The sequence below is a fragment of the Lygodium microphyllum genome, chromosome 20 (assembly GCF_053477565.2).
Source record: "Lygodium microphyllum isolate KBCC chromosome 20, Lygodium_microphyllum_v1.1.10, whole genome shotgun sequence".
NCBI classification, from domain to species: Eukaryota; Viridiplantae; Streptophyta; class Polypodiopsida; order Schizaeales; family Lygodiaceae; genus Lygodium; species Lygodium microphyllum.
The window spans coordinates 139826315-139842819 of record NC_141154.1 but is presented as its reverse complement, the minus strand read 5'-3'; the positions used below and the strand labels follow the sequence as shown (position 1 = coordinate 139842819).

Genomic DNA, 16505 nt, shown 5'->3' with positions numbered 1-16505 from the left:
TAGTGTCTGCTGCAGTAGAAATGTGATGTGCACACCATTGCACAACATCACGGGCATCCCTGAAGCGCTCTGTTGTGTGTCAGAGCTAATAACGCCGAAGGGCATGCTTCACACATGCACCAACACCATCATGCTCACCCTTACCATGCCCTGTCTCAAAATAAATCCATATAACTGGAACCCCCGTCTTGGCATGCCATCTGCACAACTAATAGAACTGTCGAGCAAATTTGAACTGTGCTCCACAACCATCTGACCATATCCAACGCTGCTGCATAGAAGCTCCTCTATCATGCAAGAAGGTGTCATGATGAGAGATCATCACTGACATAGAAGTGGTACTCGTGTATGATCATCCGCTCCTCAAGTGTGCTTTGTGCTCCATCAAGCTCAGCCTGTGCATGGCGATAGGTAATGTGCACTAGTATAGCAACCTAAGTTATGAACAAGAAATTCAAATGAGTACATACAATGTGTGAAGAGAAATATCAAATGAAAATGCTTCTATGGAATTCACTTACCTGCTCGGAGAAGTAATACTCTAACTGAATCTCATGCTGTGGTGTAAAGGTATAGCTTTCTGAAAAGTCCACAACGGACACCACCACTCCCAAAGGAAAGCTCTCAAGGCACGATCGAAACTGACGATCCTGCCACTTGGCTGTATGAGCATGCTCTCAACGAACACCACCACTCCCAAAGGAAAGCTCTCAAGGCACGATCGAAACTGACGATCCTGCCACTTGGTTGTATGGGCATGCTCTATATAAGATGTGAGCTTGCTTCAAAAGGTATATGTGAAAGCGACTCGAGGAGTGGCTTTGGTTACTAGTTGCGGCCTTCTACTCTCACCTCCAGAAGCCCTTGGCACCATAAAATACTCATATCTTTGCCATTGCACAACCTCCACATCTGAATTGTCCTCCAAGGACCACGGTGCTTTACACAAAGATCCACAACTAGGGCAACTTCCCAAAATACAAGTGCATGGTACTAGTCATTAGAAGACTGAGGACATAAGACCATGTGAAAAAATTCACATGGACTAGTGGGAAGCACATCATCACGACCAGAAAGCTTGCAGAACACATCATACAGAAGCTTAAATTGCACATGGTATCTACAACAGCATGTATCCCGATCTTTACAATATCGCACAAACCAAGGCTTGCATTTTTCAAAGGACCTTTGTCCTAACTGAAGATCTGGATGAGCCTCCTTAAATTGCCTGTAAAGCTATGTGTGTGTCATCTCCAAGAAACATGCACCATGCTCAATGTACTCGTTACATCCCACACGCTTTCATAGTGCCTTCTTGAATTCAGGGGATGCTCTGAAGTGCTCCTCCCAAAAGCGCTCTATTAAGGCCTTAATTTCAGTATTGAGCCTCGTGTCTGCCCAAGGTGCACGCCCACTAAATGCCCACAAAGCACCATTCTCATTGGTATCCAAGCTTGCTCTCCTACTCATTCCATGTCTCAATGTGCGACGCTCAATGTTAAGGAGACGTACAGTAGCACGAATATCCGCTACCATTTCCGGCCTTGCAATGGAAGCCACAAGTGCTCGGCATGCAGCAAGATGGTCTGAAGTACTTGTACGTTTCATTGAAGCATACGATGCCCTTAAACTCCTAATCAAAGAGAAGCTTGCATCCCTTTCACGTTGACTTGGAAGCTTGAGAGCTTTCCTAGCATATACTAATGATTTGTGATCAATCAACATGGAAAGGAGACTTGCCTTACAAGAAGTTGATAAGCCATCAAACCGTTGCTTGATTATTGTGTTGCAACGTCGGCGTAATGCGCACTTTCCAATGGTCCTTTCTCCTCCATAGCCACGCTACACATTGGGCATGCTCTCCAATGTAGGTACTGCTAAGGGCATTGATATTGCTCCAATTGATTGGCATGGTGGGGATGATTGATGCTCCATGTGGGCACGAACAAGTGAGCCTCGAGGAGAGGGAATGGGTGATGATGGAACTTGCTCATCCTCCAGCATAGTTGTAGTAGGCTCATCCAAAGGCACATGTTGTTCTTCTACATCAGCATGGGCAGCAGCACATTGACAAGCCCTCCACTCTCGCTTGTGCTCTCGTGCGATTCTTTTTCTCTCCTCTTCAACAACTAAGTGAGCAGGAGGCCTCCTTTTCCTATCACTCTTCTATTGGCGTCGACTTTGAGAGCCCATGGTTGTGCTAAGATAAGACATATTTAGGAATTATGGCACTCATTCAAGTGCCATTATTTAAACAACCTTAAAAATTATAGTAAAATATTAAATATAAAAAAACAACTTATGTTATTTTTAAGCAAGAATATTTGGTTCAAGGTAGCTTAATTTCATGGTGAATAGTATACTCGAGATATGTTTGTATGTTTTATAGCTTAGTTTGTTATTGCAATGAAGCATTTTACACATTATACTAAATTTTGCATTATTACAATGAAGCATTTTACACAATGTTTTATAGCGCCGCATTTCACACATTATAGCTTCAACCTGTTCTCTCACAAAATTGTTAGCTATATCAATGTGTTTAAGTTTGTCTGATTGTCTTGCCTTTTGAGATGACTCTATAGCAGACATAGAATCTGAGTATAAAACAATAGGAAGATGAACATGAAAACTGAGTTCAGCTAGAAGGTTGTTGATCCATCAAGCTTCTTTTGTAGCTTCAAATGCTGCCTTATACTTTGATTCAGTGCTTGAGAGAGAGATAGTTTCTTAACGTTTACTCCTCCATGATATGGCACCTCCTGAAAAAGTGAAGGCAAAACCACCAATAGAATGCCTTGATTTTCGATCTGTGGCCCAATCTGCATTTGTATAGCCAATAACTCAAAGACCACCTCTTGTATTTTCTTTACGAAATGTAATGCCAAAATTTCGTGTAGTATTTATGTATTCAAGTAATCGGTTAGCTAACAATAGGTGTTCATTTCGTGGAGAATGCATATACCGTGAAAGCATGCCCGAAGCAAAAGCTAAATCAGGACGAGTACATGAGACTAGATAGCGAATACTACCAAGAATGCTTCGGTATAACTTAGCAAGAGGATCATGCTTCCATAATATTGTGTCAGTCTCTAGCATTGTGTGTGTTTGATGTCGCATCAATGGTAGTGGTGTCCAGCAATGCTTTTGCAAATTAGTATTGAACTTCTTTACAACCCCTTGTGTGAATTTTGCTTGAGTGAGATGTAGTGTGTGTTGGGCAATGCCTAAATACTTGCATGCCTAAAATATAACTGATTTCCCCCCCATCATTCATGCGAAATGTAGCATTTAGTTCAAATTTTATTTGTTGCATTAATGAGATAGATGTTGCTAGCAAGAAAATGTCATCCACATAGAGAGCCAAGATGACAAACTACAATCCACGCCGATGAATGTATACCGAAACATCAGTTTGGAGCCACCCAAAATGAATGGATTGCATAAAGGAGTGAAAGCGGGCATTCCATTGACGAGGAGATTGCTTGAGGCCATATAAGGACCATAGGAGGCCGCAAACATAATGAGGGTGGTCAGGATGGACAAAGTGGGGAGGCTATACCATATAGATCTCTTCCTCAAGTTCGCCATTAAGAAAAGCAGTCTCAACATCCATTTGGTGCATTTCCAAATCATGTTGGACTCCAAAAGCAAGCAATGTACCCAATGATGCAAGGGGAAGTGTAGGGGAGAACGTCTCAAAGTAATCCACTCCAGGCTCTTGAGAGAAGCCTCGGGCTAAAAGCCATGCTTTATAATGCTCAATAGAACCATAAAGATGGTATTTGTGCCTGAGAAGACATTTACATATAATGGGTTTGCGATGTGAGGGAAGAGGTACTAGAACCCATGTGTTATTATGAATTAAAGAGGCCATTTCAGCCTCCATTGCAGCACATGAAAGGTGAGCCAAGAGCAGCAGCAACACTAATAGTGCCATCAGGAGAAAGAGCATAATCATCAAGTGCTATAGAGGCATGAGAGGTCTGTGCCAAAGCAACATTAAGGCAACCAAGTATATTAGCTAGACTTTGAGTCTTTGTTGGAGGAGACTCGGTTGAGGTGGGAGAAGTAAATTGCGAGTTTGGAGGTACACGTGTAGGTCGAAAAGAAGAAGAACCTCCTCGAGTAGAGTTAGGAGCTCGTGAAGAGCTTGGTTGATTAGAAGGTTGGAACACAGGGCTCTCATAATGAAGGCGGGTAAAGGGGTTGCGAGGAACTCTTGAGACAGTGGTGTGTTCAATAGGACTAGAGTTATGATGCAAAGGAATATTTGGTGTGGAGAGGCTTGCTGTAGGGGACAAGAGAACAGGGGAAATCACTTCTCGAGGAGTTGGTGTTATAGGTTGAGGACCAAGAGGAGGAATCACAGGGGGTGGAGGAGGTGGAGGAAGAGCAAGTACATCTGGTACAGGTATAGTGGACATCTCAAGGACTCCTGAAGAAGGACCAGGATCCATGGTAGTGGTGGATGATGGAGGAAAGTTTAGAGGAGTGGAGCTTGATGAAGGGTCAGTAGTAGTGGAAGGGGTCACAATTAGCAAATGCTCTTGAAAGCAGAGGTCACGACTAAAGGAGAAGGTATGAGTTGTAGGATGGTAGACCCGATATCCTTTGATACCAAATCAATCACCATAACCAATGAGAATGCCATGCTTAGCATGAGATGAGAGTTTGTCGCGATTATCTGCTGGAATACGAGTGTAGCAAGGTGACCCAAAGATGCGTAAATGAGAGATGTTTGGTTTCTCACCAATCCATAGTTCATAGGGAGTTTTATTTGGAAGAGTGCGTGTAGGGAGCCGATTTTGTACATAGCAAGCTGTAGCAATAGCTTCTTCCCAAAAGGATTGGGAGACGCTAGCAATAAGAAGCATGGCATGCACAGCATTCAACAAGGTGCGATTTTTTTCTTTCAGCCACCCCATTTTGTTGGGGAGAGTAGGGAACTGTGAGCTAATGTAAAATGCCCTCTTGATTGCAATATGCCTTGAAGGCATTGGAAATATACTCACCACCATTATCCGTGCGGAGGCAACGAAGGGGATTGTTCAATTGGCGCTCCACAAATGTCTTGTAGTGCTGAAAATGAGTAAGCACCTCAGATTTGTGCTTGAGAAAGTACAACACCGTGTACTTGGACCAATCATTAATAAAGGTGAGTATGTAAGAGGAACCTGTAAGAGAGACAGTAGGCATTGGGCCACAAAGGTCTGAGTGGATCAACTCTAAGAGATCTTTGGTTTTGCTCTTGGACCTAGGGAATTTGGTGCGTGTCATCTTGCCAAAGATACACGCTTGGCATAAGGAAATGCGGCTCAAGTTAGGTGTAAATCCTGTAGCCATCCTATGAGTCTGGATAGTACGCATCGCTTGGACATGAGGATGTCCCAAGCGGTAATGCCACAATAAGGTATCCTCGTCATTTGAGCCATGGGCAGAATAAAGATCCATGCTGGGGTGTATCACCTCAAGTCCAAGAGGGTACAACTTGCCTTGTTTAGAACAGATTAAGTGGGTAGGAACACTAGAAGTACCAGGTGTCTTGATGACACAGTAATTGTGTTGGAATTCCACACTAGTGCCATGTTTGGTTAGCTCATCAACCGAGAGAAGGTTCTTTGTTAGGCCAGGGACATAATAAATGTCAGGGAATATAGTAGTGGTGCCATTGGGTAGCTGCAAGTGTAGAGATCCTTTATTAGCAGCTTTATAGAGAGAGTCATCACCAAGTCGAACCTCAAATGAAGAGGATAAAGGGTGTCAATCATGGAGCCAAGATTGGGTTCCCGTCATATGATGCGTAGCTCCAATATCAAGATACCAATCATCAACATGAGAGTTGGAGGTAGCAATGGCAGCATAGAGATGCTGGCAAAGCCGACGCAAGTTCCTTTTTTAAGTGCTAAAGCGTTTTAGCCTTTTGAACCAAAGCCAATAGGATGTAAATCAATCGACCTTTATCACCCCATTTTATTATTTATAAGCCATAGCTTACTTCGATCTTATTTATCCTTCATAGAATCTTTGGAACTTTTTTGGCTGCTGCATTGTTAATTGGTATTTTTTTTTTAAGTTTTTAAGTTTAATTAGAATAGACGATATTATGGCCAAGAAATGGAATCTTTGATGGAAACCAATGAAATAGGCACTTCATCTATAATGTAATCCCTTCATAGCTGCTGGCCGACAGAGTGGAGACAGCTTAAGAAAGTAGTCACTGTAAGCAAGTCGATTTCAAACAGACAGTTTTGACACAAATAAGATTTAGCAAAAGTGGTTACTTTATCACTCAAGTCATCAACCCCATAGGCTAAGTTTGTATTCATGCGAGAGTTGGAAGGGCGAAGTTGACGCCTCTTTGTGCGGCATTAGCGCTCAGTATGACCTCTACGATGACACAAGTTATAGATAGGGACAGTGTGAGTGGAGGCAGAAGCACCTTGATTATTACGAAAGCGAGGAGTTGAAGAGAAGTGCATGAATGGCTGGCATGATTGTCTAGAGGAGAAGGGTCGTAAAGGTGAATTAGGTTGGGAAAGAAATTGAGATTGGCGGCAGTTAAATTGTCTAGGGTGAAATCGAGAGAGTGGACGAGAACCACCAGCAAGCATGGCTAAAGGTATAGTGGGAGAGGTGGTTGAGGAGGCAGGTGGAGTTCTTCCCCGATTACGGATTTGATCTTCCTCTCTTATGTTAGCCAACAAAGTTGTGAGTTTTAAATTAGGTGTGTTAGAATGTTGTGAGACAAATGATTGCCATGTATCAGGTAAAGCTGCAAGAAGTATGTTTACTTGAACCTCCTCGGGGAGGTGTAGGCTTGCAATTAGTAGGTTGTCGTTTGCAGATTGCCAAGCTTCGAGGAATGCTTCAGTTGTAGGGTAATTCATCATCTGAATCTCGTTTAGTTGCTTGTGAAGGAGGACACGTGAAACAACATTGGTTAGTTGATACTGAGTTTTCAAGAGGTCCCACATTTCTTGAGCGGTTTCTAACGTTCGAACGAGCTGTAGTTGCCGATCACCAAGATGCAAGATGATTTCAATTCGGGCTTGCAAATCTTTCTTCTTCCAAGCAGCTTTTTCAGCATCAGTGGGCGCTTGGGCACCAGGCGCAACAGTTTGCTTGGCAAGATCAGGTTCGGTACCATCAGTAACCCCCCAATTACCAGCTTTTTCAAGGAGCATCTTTATATGCAGGCTCCATGGAAGGTAATTGCTACCTTGCAGCTTTTCGATTTGATAAAACTTCGATAGGGATGAAGATGATGATGCCGCAGCGCTTGCAGCAGAATCAATGCAATGAATCAATATCAGGAAGCAGCGCTTGCAGCAAAAAGCATGAGAGCACTAAAATGCCAAAGAGTTAGTAGTCGTCAGCGAGGAGTGATACCATGTAGACAACTACATACAGAACTGTGTATATATATAGAGAGAGAGAGAGATGGTACGCAGGAGCACGAACAATAGGAATGAACAGTTATGTTTTTTCATTGCGTTGATTCGGTTATACAAGGCCATGACCTCTCGGCCATCGCGTCTGTTCAGTTATTTCTTTTAAATCATTGGTTATTACATAAGTACATAAAAGTACGTATTTGTTTAATACACCAATAACCCAAAGATCAGTGCCGGAATCCTGGAGCTTTTCATCTCTGTCAAGATATAGAAGGGTTGTTAAGAGATCATGGAGTGCAGGCAAGGTACGATTGATATCACAGTGACAGTCATAAACAACGGTCTAGTTGAACTCTTAGACCTTGAGAACTATGCAGGCCAAATACCTCTTTTGACAGAAGCGGCCAATGAAGGGTGGCTGGAGGAAAGGTAGGTGATTGTATCATATCCTTTTATCACCATAGCAGCCAAGGCGGCTGCATCATTAGGGCCGATGTCATAACGTCTGTTGAAGACGCATGCTAAGGGAGGCGTGCTGGAGGAAGGGATGGAAGGCGGGGACTGCACCAGCGGCAGTATGTCAAGCGCCAACAGAGACAACGACGGCCTCTTCATCATCACGACCACTTCAGGATATCATGGAATGGAGCTTGGAATGCGAGTGCGCACATGGGTGGCTATGCGGTGAGCGAAGAAGAGGAGGGAAGCTGCCAGGGGGCGTCAGCTTCAATTTTCAAAACTGACGGCAAAGGTGACGATAAGATTTCAAATTTGACTGTTGTCGTCAAAAAATTGACAGTCGTCACATCTATCGACAAGTGAATCAAAAGCACAAGAGGCTTTGAAATACTCAATTTCAAAATTGAGCGGTGAAGCTGACAATTCTAAAACGTCGAAGCTCAACCTAGAAAGTCAGCCTCAAGATTGAGGCTTTTGACATTTTGACACTCACAAACATAGGCCTTTAAAAATGAGCTTGAAAATTGAGCTCAAGGATTATGAATGTGGAATTTGGTGTTGCTAAGTATTCATCTAAAATGCTCTTAGTTGTGAGCCTTATAGTGATGATTTTGGATGTCATAAACCTAAAAAGTGAGTCTCAAATGTGAGCCTAATGAAAATGATTTTGGAGACATGGACTTAGAGATGCATGTTAGTAAGCCTCAATCTTATTTTTTGTTTTCATATTATAAGGGAACATCAAAACCACCTCAATCTTCCCATCATGTTCTACTATCTCAAGGATACAAATACTCAATGTGTATATCCATCATAGTGCATGTCTAACTCCCCACAGTGTAGAGATACGATAGTCTAGGATGGTAGATCTCAAGCTTGAGTTGTTCTAGAAATTGCAATCTCTTGCGCCCGAATTGTAAGCTTCAAAGATGCCAACGTTCATTAGAAACCTTTCTTGTGGTAACCCTGAAAATTGATTTTGTCATTTCATGAAGGACATGCCATGTGACAAAGGAGAATGGTGCCAAAATTCTGAATTTGAGCCAAAGTTTCTAAATTGGTCTTAGATTGTGAATTTCAAAGATAGTGTGGGGAATGGAGAGTCTCTAACACTCAGTGATAGAGCACATTGACACAATGGCATTTTATACACAATAAAACAACTTGATCCTATCCAAACTCTAAGATTTTGCTACGTTGCGATTGGTTGACAATCCATTCAAATCTAGATATAAAGGTAAAATCTAGATAAAATATCCAGATTGAATTACTACACCATTGGTGGACCTTTGTCGTATGAGGATAATTTACATTTATCCTCATATGATAATACAAAGATAGACCTTAGGATAATGAAGCATGATTGATGATATTAATAACCAAGCTAATAGGATGCATGGCCACCTTATGCTAATATGTATATACTAAATGGCCACAATGCATGCATGCTTGGGTATTTTGCATGCTATCATGCATGCATGCATGCATGGATGCATGGCCATCCAACATGCATGCATGGATGTCCATGCATGCATGTCCAACATGCATACATGGCTACATGGCCAAAATGCATGCATGGCCACCTTCCATTCATGCCATGTGGCATGCATGCATATATGAGATGGTGGCTTGCCATGCATGGCATGCCTATGTGGCCTGAGGACATATCATACTCTTTTGCCATATCATTGCCATGTCACCATATTGACTAGGTTTTTTGAGCACATGACAAAATGATGACAAGGCCCATGATGATGTGGCTAGGGTGACATGGATGCCATCTCATTAATGACTTAGCATTAGATGGTGAGGTGGGAAGGTGAGTTAGCATGTGATGATATGGCATGGATGACAAGGATGACACATCACCATGTTGACATGGCAACCGGATGATGTGGCATGCCAAGTTGGTGTGATGAGGTGGGATTTGCTAACGTGGCACAATCTTTAGGATGACATGGCAAGAGCCACCTAAGGCAAGGGGAGAGGTGGAGCTCATGAGGTGGACTACCACGTCATCACCAAGCCTAGAACTAGGCTATGAAAATAAGGCTTCAACCCCAAAATGGGTAATTCTCCTTATTGGGGGTGTAAATCAACCTTCCTCTATCCAAATTGACTCAAATTTTTTTCTATGAGTAGAGCAACACAAAGACTATGTTCTCATTGAGTCTCATGTAATTTGCAATTAATTTAATATTTTTAATATTTAAATATAATTTATGTTCACCCTCTCTAAGACTGTAACATTAATTTTGGAGGATGAATATCTCAAAATCCGTTAAAAATTCGATCAAGTTTGTGTCCCACAAGGACCCAACTGATACCTACTGGCACATATAATTAACATAAAAAACTATGCTCATTCCATAGAGTTATTGGCGATACAAGCAAAGTGGTCATTTAGGCTAAGATAATTTTCCCACAAAATTATACTTAATTAAAAATTAAAAAATTTATTTTAAAAATACCAATAAATCATGTTAAGTCATTTGGAATGTGGAGAACATATGTACAAAGTTTCAGACCCATTAGATATACCATCATTTGAAAAATAGTACCTAGAATGTGTGCATGTCATTTGGGCTAGTTTCAGGACACAACAAAAGATACATAAGTCTACCATGAGAATTAAAGAGAAGTTGTATATAAAATTCCGATCAAACCATACCATCATGTGACCCTTGGTATAACAAATGTTTGGTCAAAAGACATTATCTTCAAATTCTTTGTGGATCTAGATGAGATTGGCCATTTTATGGTTTAAAAGTAGCTAAAAAATAAGTTTGGGAGAAAAAAAAAGTCTCTCTTATCTTGCTACCACCCCTATCCACTTTGTGGCCTCTTGGTTGGTCCTTCCTTATTACATGCTTGGCACTTAACCTAAGCAGACCTAGTCTAGACTATTGCAATTACATTTTCATGTGCGCAAGTCACACAATAGTTGCGAGTGCATCAAATACAACTATGGGAGATAATACAATGTGCACACAAGTGAGCCTAGCTCTCACAAAATAACATAATAAAAAATAACGATGTGACCGTGACATTCCACAAGTGCCTACAATTACACTTCAAAAAATAATTCTCACATATGCTCTTTGACTAATTTCCTTTAACCTTCTTTAAATTCCTTGACTCTAGCCTTCTCAAAATACTAATAACAAGCATGCGTGTGTGTGCACGCACGCACGCACGCACACACACACACACACACACTCACGCTCACTCACTCACTCACACACACTCTCTCTCTCCATCTTTTCATCATGCCATTTTCATCTTGATTTAGTTTCTACCACAAAACAATCATCTATCTGTGTATGTGTGTGAATGTGTTTGTGTACATGTGTGTATGTATGTAAATATCTAGATATATATGCATACATGTATATATAGTTCAATATATGTTGTGCATCGATATATATGTATATACAACATATTCATGCACATCAATGGACTCCACTAGGCTCAAATATTCACAATGAGTACGAGTATTGGTTCCAAACTAAAGAAAACATGTTTGTATGGATCAACTAGGTTTGCATATACAACTATCTTTTTGAATGTTTGACTTGTTATTTATCATGAGAAAGAGTAAACCTTGTGACCAGAAAAAAATTATGAGTTGTAATTTTTCTATTATCTAACAACAACATGGTTTGTAAGCCTATTGGGAAATGCCCTCACCCCATTTTGGACTAAATTTGGGTTTTCAAACTAGATGTGTTTTCCAAAGCCATGGGAACGTGCAAATCGAGTAGCCATATTGCATCATGGTTGTGATCCAATTATTGGTGGGAATAGTCCGATATGTTTAGAGCACGTGGGCTGATTTGGATACAACTATCATGCTTCTTGTTGGAAAATCCACATGTGGGTGTATGCATGGTAAAGTGGTATACTAGTTATCAAGTTTTTGGATGGGAGGTATCGACACTTGCTACCTGTTATTCCATGCAGTGGTACATAAATGTCCTTGCATGATGAAACTTGATTTAGAATACTTTAATATATCATTTTTTTCATGTTTCAATGTCGCATGTCGTGGGGGATGGGCTCTTCTTCCTTTTATTTACCCATTGTTTGATCATTGGTGGTTTTCTTCTAAGTCCCGACATCATGGAGTCTCAAAAGAGGAAAACACTTTTAGGCATCACAACACTATCAAGGACACGTTAGAGCAGACAATAGAGGCAGATAGGACATGCAGGTACAATCTGAAAGAAGGGAATATGTAATTTGATTGACTCGCAAAAAACCCTAGCAAGCTAGATGGTTCAGTCACTAAACTTGTCATTTTTCAGGAGATTCAATCACAACTTTTCTATTAGACCCACAACTTTTGCTCTGCACACCAGCTTCTGTGAAGATGTCTAGATGGCAACCTCCACATTTTATGTTTCATAGAAAGAGCATGTTTTGCATGACAAAGTAGCGTGCTCATGAGGTCTACAACCTCAAAATACTGATAGAGATCCCAAGATGCTTACATAGGATGATTTTAGTGATGATGATTGGTTAACCATCTTTACTAATGTGCCTAGGAGAGGTAGTAAAGTATAATTCAAGTCAGTAAAGAAGGAATTTTGGCCGAAGTTTTACACATTATTCAAGTCTGTCTACTAAGAACCTCCCGAGAATTATGGCATGGAAGTAATAAAGGCATCTACCATGGGATTCCTGTATGAGCATCTTACTGGTTTGGTTAACTAGGTAGCATTTGCAAAGAGCATTGTGGCCAATGTGGACTCAGGGAGGCTCTGAGCAAAAAAACAAAGGTAGGCAGCATTCCACTCAACTACTACACCTCAGAGTTCTCGATGACTAACAATGGCCACAAAAGGTGATGACTTTGATGCAAGCAAGGGTTCAATCTTGAAACCATTGGCACAAGTTTATTTTGGGCCACCACCACTTTCTCATTTAGAGATGTTGTTGGAGATGGTGGAAAGCAACCACCACATGGCTCTGTCAAAACTTATTGAGGCCACAGAGCAGCTAGATGGACAAAAGGAAAAACTTCATTATAATGAGGGTACCATGGGCCTAATTGGGAGTTTGTCAAGACAGATCGAAGATGCTAGAAGTTTCTTGGGATAGCACAAATTGGCTATGTCATCTGACCATGCCAAAATCAAAGAAGTGAGGAGTAAAGTGACTACTTTTTCAGTAAGCATTGGCACCCTTTAGACTAAGTCTAAATGTGTAGGCACTACTAATAATCTGAGAGCTATTCAAAGAGAGTTCGATATGAAAGAAATGCACGCTAATGCCATAAGTTCTCAATTTGATTTTTTTCAAACTGATGCAAGGTAGAAACTAATATGTGCTCCTCATACTACCTGTGGATTGGCGATGTTTGATGATGAGATGCTAGGCATGTTTATACTGCCTTGCAAGCATGCATATCACCTTTACTATTTTTCTCATCTTGCTGGGAGCATGAGCACATGCATGGGGCCTAGGTGCAGCCAAGCAATCTCTCAGCATATCAAATCTATGATGTTGTTTGACAACTGCGCATTGTCAAATGAGTGTATTAAGAGAGGTACTCATTAAATTTTTTATTTTTGTCTTTCCTTATTGTTGTAGCAAAGATATTAACTAGTAAGATTTGTTTGGGAAAGAATTGAGGTTGTTTTAATTATAGTTGGTATATTTAGTTACTATTATTATAGTGGTAGCTACCTAATGACTACTAGAGTATATTGGTGTCAGTGATGCCTGTATACTTGTATGTCTATATTGGAATTACTACTGGAATGGATTGCTACTAGATTGTGCACCAAGTGGTGGGTACTAGTATCATTGGTAGCTACAAGTACAAGTTTATTGGTAACTGTTAATACAATTAGTAGCTACCAGCATTATTGTCATTGATAGCTAGAAGTACAAGTATGCTAGCTGCTATCAATCTAACTAATAGCAACATGGTAGCCACCAGTGTTAGTAAAATTCATACCAAGTATACTGGTAGATGTCAATAAAACTGATAGATACTAGTTATGCCAAAAGTTTTATTACTAGCTAGCAGTTATATTGGAACGACTTACCACCGATAGCTAGTCTTCAAACTGGTCACTATTAGGAAGTTATACTGAAATGACCTAGAACTAGTAGCCACATGGTAGTTACCAGTCATATTGGTACTTATACTAGTATATTGGTAGCTATAAGTACAGTCGGTAACTAGTTGCTAACTTCCAGTAATACTGATAGTCATATTGGTAACTACTAGTTATACTGAAACGACCCATAGCTAGTAGCTCTTCTTTGTATTAGTAATTTCTAGGTGGTTATACTGACATGATACACAACCGATAGCTATCAATAGATACAAATACACTTGTAGCCAATAGTACAATTGGTAGCTGCTTGTTATAGTACAGTTGATAGTGACTAGTAATGGTAGTTACTGGTTATGATGTATGAGTTATAGTCAACACTTATACCGATAGCCAGTAATCAAAGCAGTAGCCACCAACTGTACTAGTAGCTACCAGTATTACTAAAGTCCATCCAAATTTTAGGGTTGTAGTTATATAACTTGTCGATAGAGTATTTGTAGATAGTTCACTATTTAATATAAATTACCACTTGCTTGTAGAGTGCATACCTCAAAAGGAGATGAAAGAAGAGAGGAGCTCTTCACTATTGGTAGAGATAAACTAGTGTTCTATAAGAAAATGTAGGATTTCTGGAATGTCTACCCTGAATACAATGCAACTGGTACACTTTTGGTCTGATGATAGCACTTACAAGGCCATCTGAAATCCCTAGGCATGATGTTGCAGGGAAAGAAAATTGCACATCAACAGTGAGAGGAGATGAAGAATGATCTCACCTCCATTGTGGTAGACTGGTTATCTCAATGGCTGAGGGTGGTAGACCAGATGGGGTTTACAATCAACTATCAACTAGAATCGAAAAGTGACAAAGAGAGTCATGAGGTCATGCTTAAGCTGAGTCTTTTTCGTGGGTATACATAAGGTCTTCATGAAAGCTTGACATGCATTGTACTACCTTTGTAAACACATGCAAGTGAGCCTTGTAAGCCTTGTAAGCATTGCAAACATTCTAAGCCTTATATATTTAATGAGCATATTTCTATCAAACCTCTCTCTCTCTCTCTCTCTCTCTCTCTCTCTCTCTCTCTCTCTCTCTCTATTTGAATATATTACAATTTCAACATACTATAGTTTGAACTTTTCACAAACAATGTGTTTGTTTTGAGTAATGGATAGCAAAATCTAGTTTGTAGTTACCACCAATCTTTTGGTAGCAAACCAAATAAAACAAGGTAAAGAGTCAATAAAATGACTAAAAGCGATAGTGACTATGTCAAAGTAAGATTTATGTAGTCATATCACAAGATTTGTACAGCTTCTAAAGAAAAGTTATTGTGAAATAAGTTAGATGTTTTGATATCAAAAGGTGTGTTGTGTGTGGTAGCAGCATTTAGTCGAAGCTACAAACTTATTGTTTTTACTTTTCAAAAATAAGTAGTGTCCACCACTGTCTTACAAGAGAATGGACTTGGTAAGTACCACCCTGCATATGATGGCTATTGGTTGGCTGGTAATAGCTACCAACTTATAGTTTAATTTTTTGACAAATTATGTGTTGTATTTCATTACTAATGTACTTATCTACCATATATCTCTAGTTGTGTGCTTGGAGTGATGCCCTATGGTTTCCCTTATTCTTTTATTGGAAAGTGTATGCTGTTCTTATTTCCTTGAGAATGCTTGTATATGTTCTTTAAAGTTATTCTACCAACTCACAGTTTGAACTTTTCACTAATAATATGTTTGTTTTGACTAGTGGATAGCAAAATCCAATTGGTAGCTACCACAAAACTTGTGGTAGCAATCAAATAAAATAGGGTGAAGAGTCGGTAAACAACTAAAAGCGATATTGACTATGTCAAAGTAGCCTTTATGTAGTCATATCGCAAGATATATATAACTTCTAAAAACAAGTTATTGTGAAATAAGTTACATGTCTTAATATAAAAATGTGTGTTATATGTGGTAGTAGCATTCAATTGGAAGTTATTACCCACCTTGTGGTAGCTACCAACCTATATGTCGAAGCTACAAACTTATTGTTTGTACTATAAGAAAATAATATGTAGTCTGATCTGAGTAGTGTCTTGTAAGAGCATCCAATTGGTATCTCTTACCCTACATATGGTGGCTACCACCTTAGTGGTAGTAGCTACTAACTCACAGTTTGAACTTTTCACAAACAATGTGTTTGTTTTTAGTGGTGGATAGCAAAATCCAGCTGGTAGCTACCACCAATCTTATGGTAGCAACCAAATAAAACAAGATGAATAGTCAGTAAACAACTAAAAATGATAGTGGCTTGTTAAAGTAGCATTTATGTAGTCATATCACAAGATGTGTACAGCTTCTTTGAAAAAATTATTGTGAAATAAGTTAGATATTTTAATATCAAAAGGTGTGTTGTGTGTGGTAGCAGCATTCAATTGGTAGCAACCACCTACCTAGTGGTAGCTATCAACTTATGTGTCAAAGCTACAAACTTATTGTTTGTACTATTTAGAAATAATTTGTAGTTTGATCTGAGTAGTGTCTGGTAAGAGCATCTACTTGATACCTCCCACCTTGCATGTGGTAG

The 16505-nt window shown here is 40.0% G+C and overlaps 1 protein-coding gene across 1 annotated transcript; it reads right to left on the bottom strand.

The window, feature by feature from the left end:
* Positions 1-6371: 6371 nt before the first annotated feature.
* On the bottom strand, positions 6372-7274 carry LOC148019473 (uncharacterized). The gene has a single exon (XM_087701357.1). It carries the CDS (start codon positions 7185-7187, stop codon positions 6372-6374), a length of 816 nt encoding a protein of 271 aa, XP_087557483.1. The 5' UTR covers positions 7188-7274.
* Positions 7275-16505: the final 9231 nt, after the last annotated feature.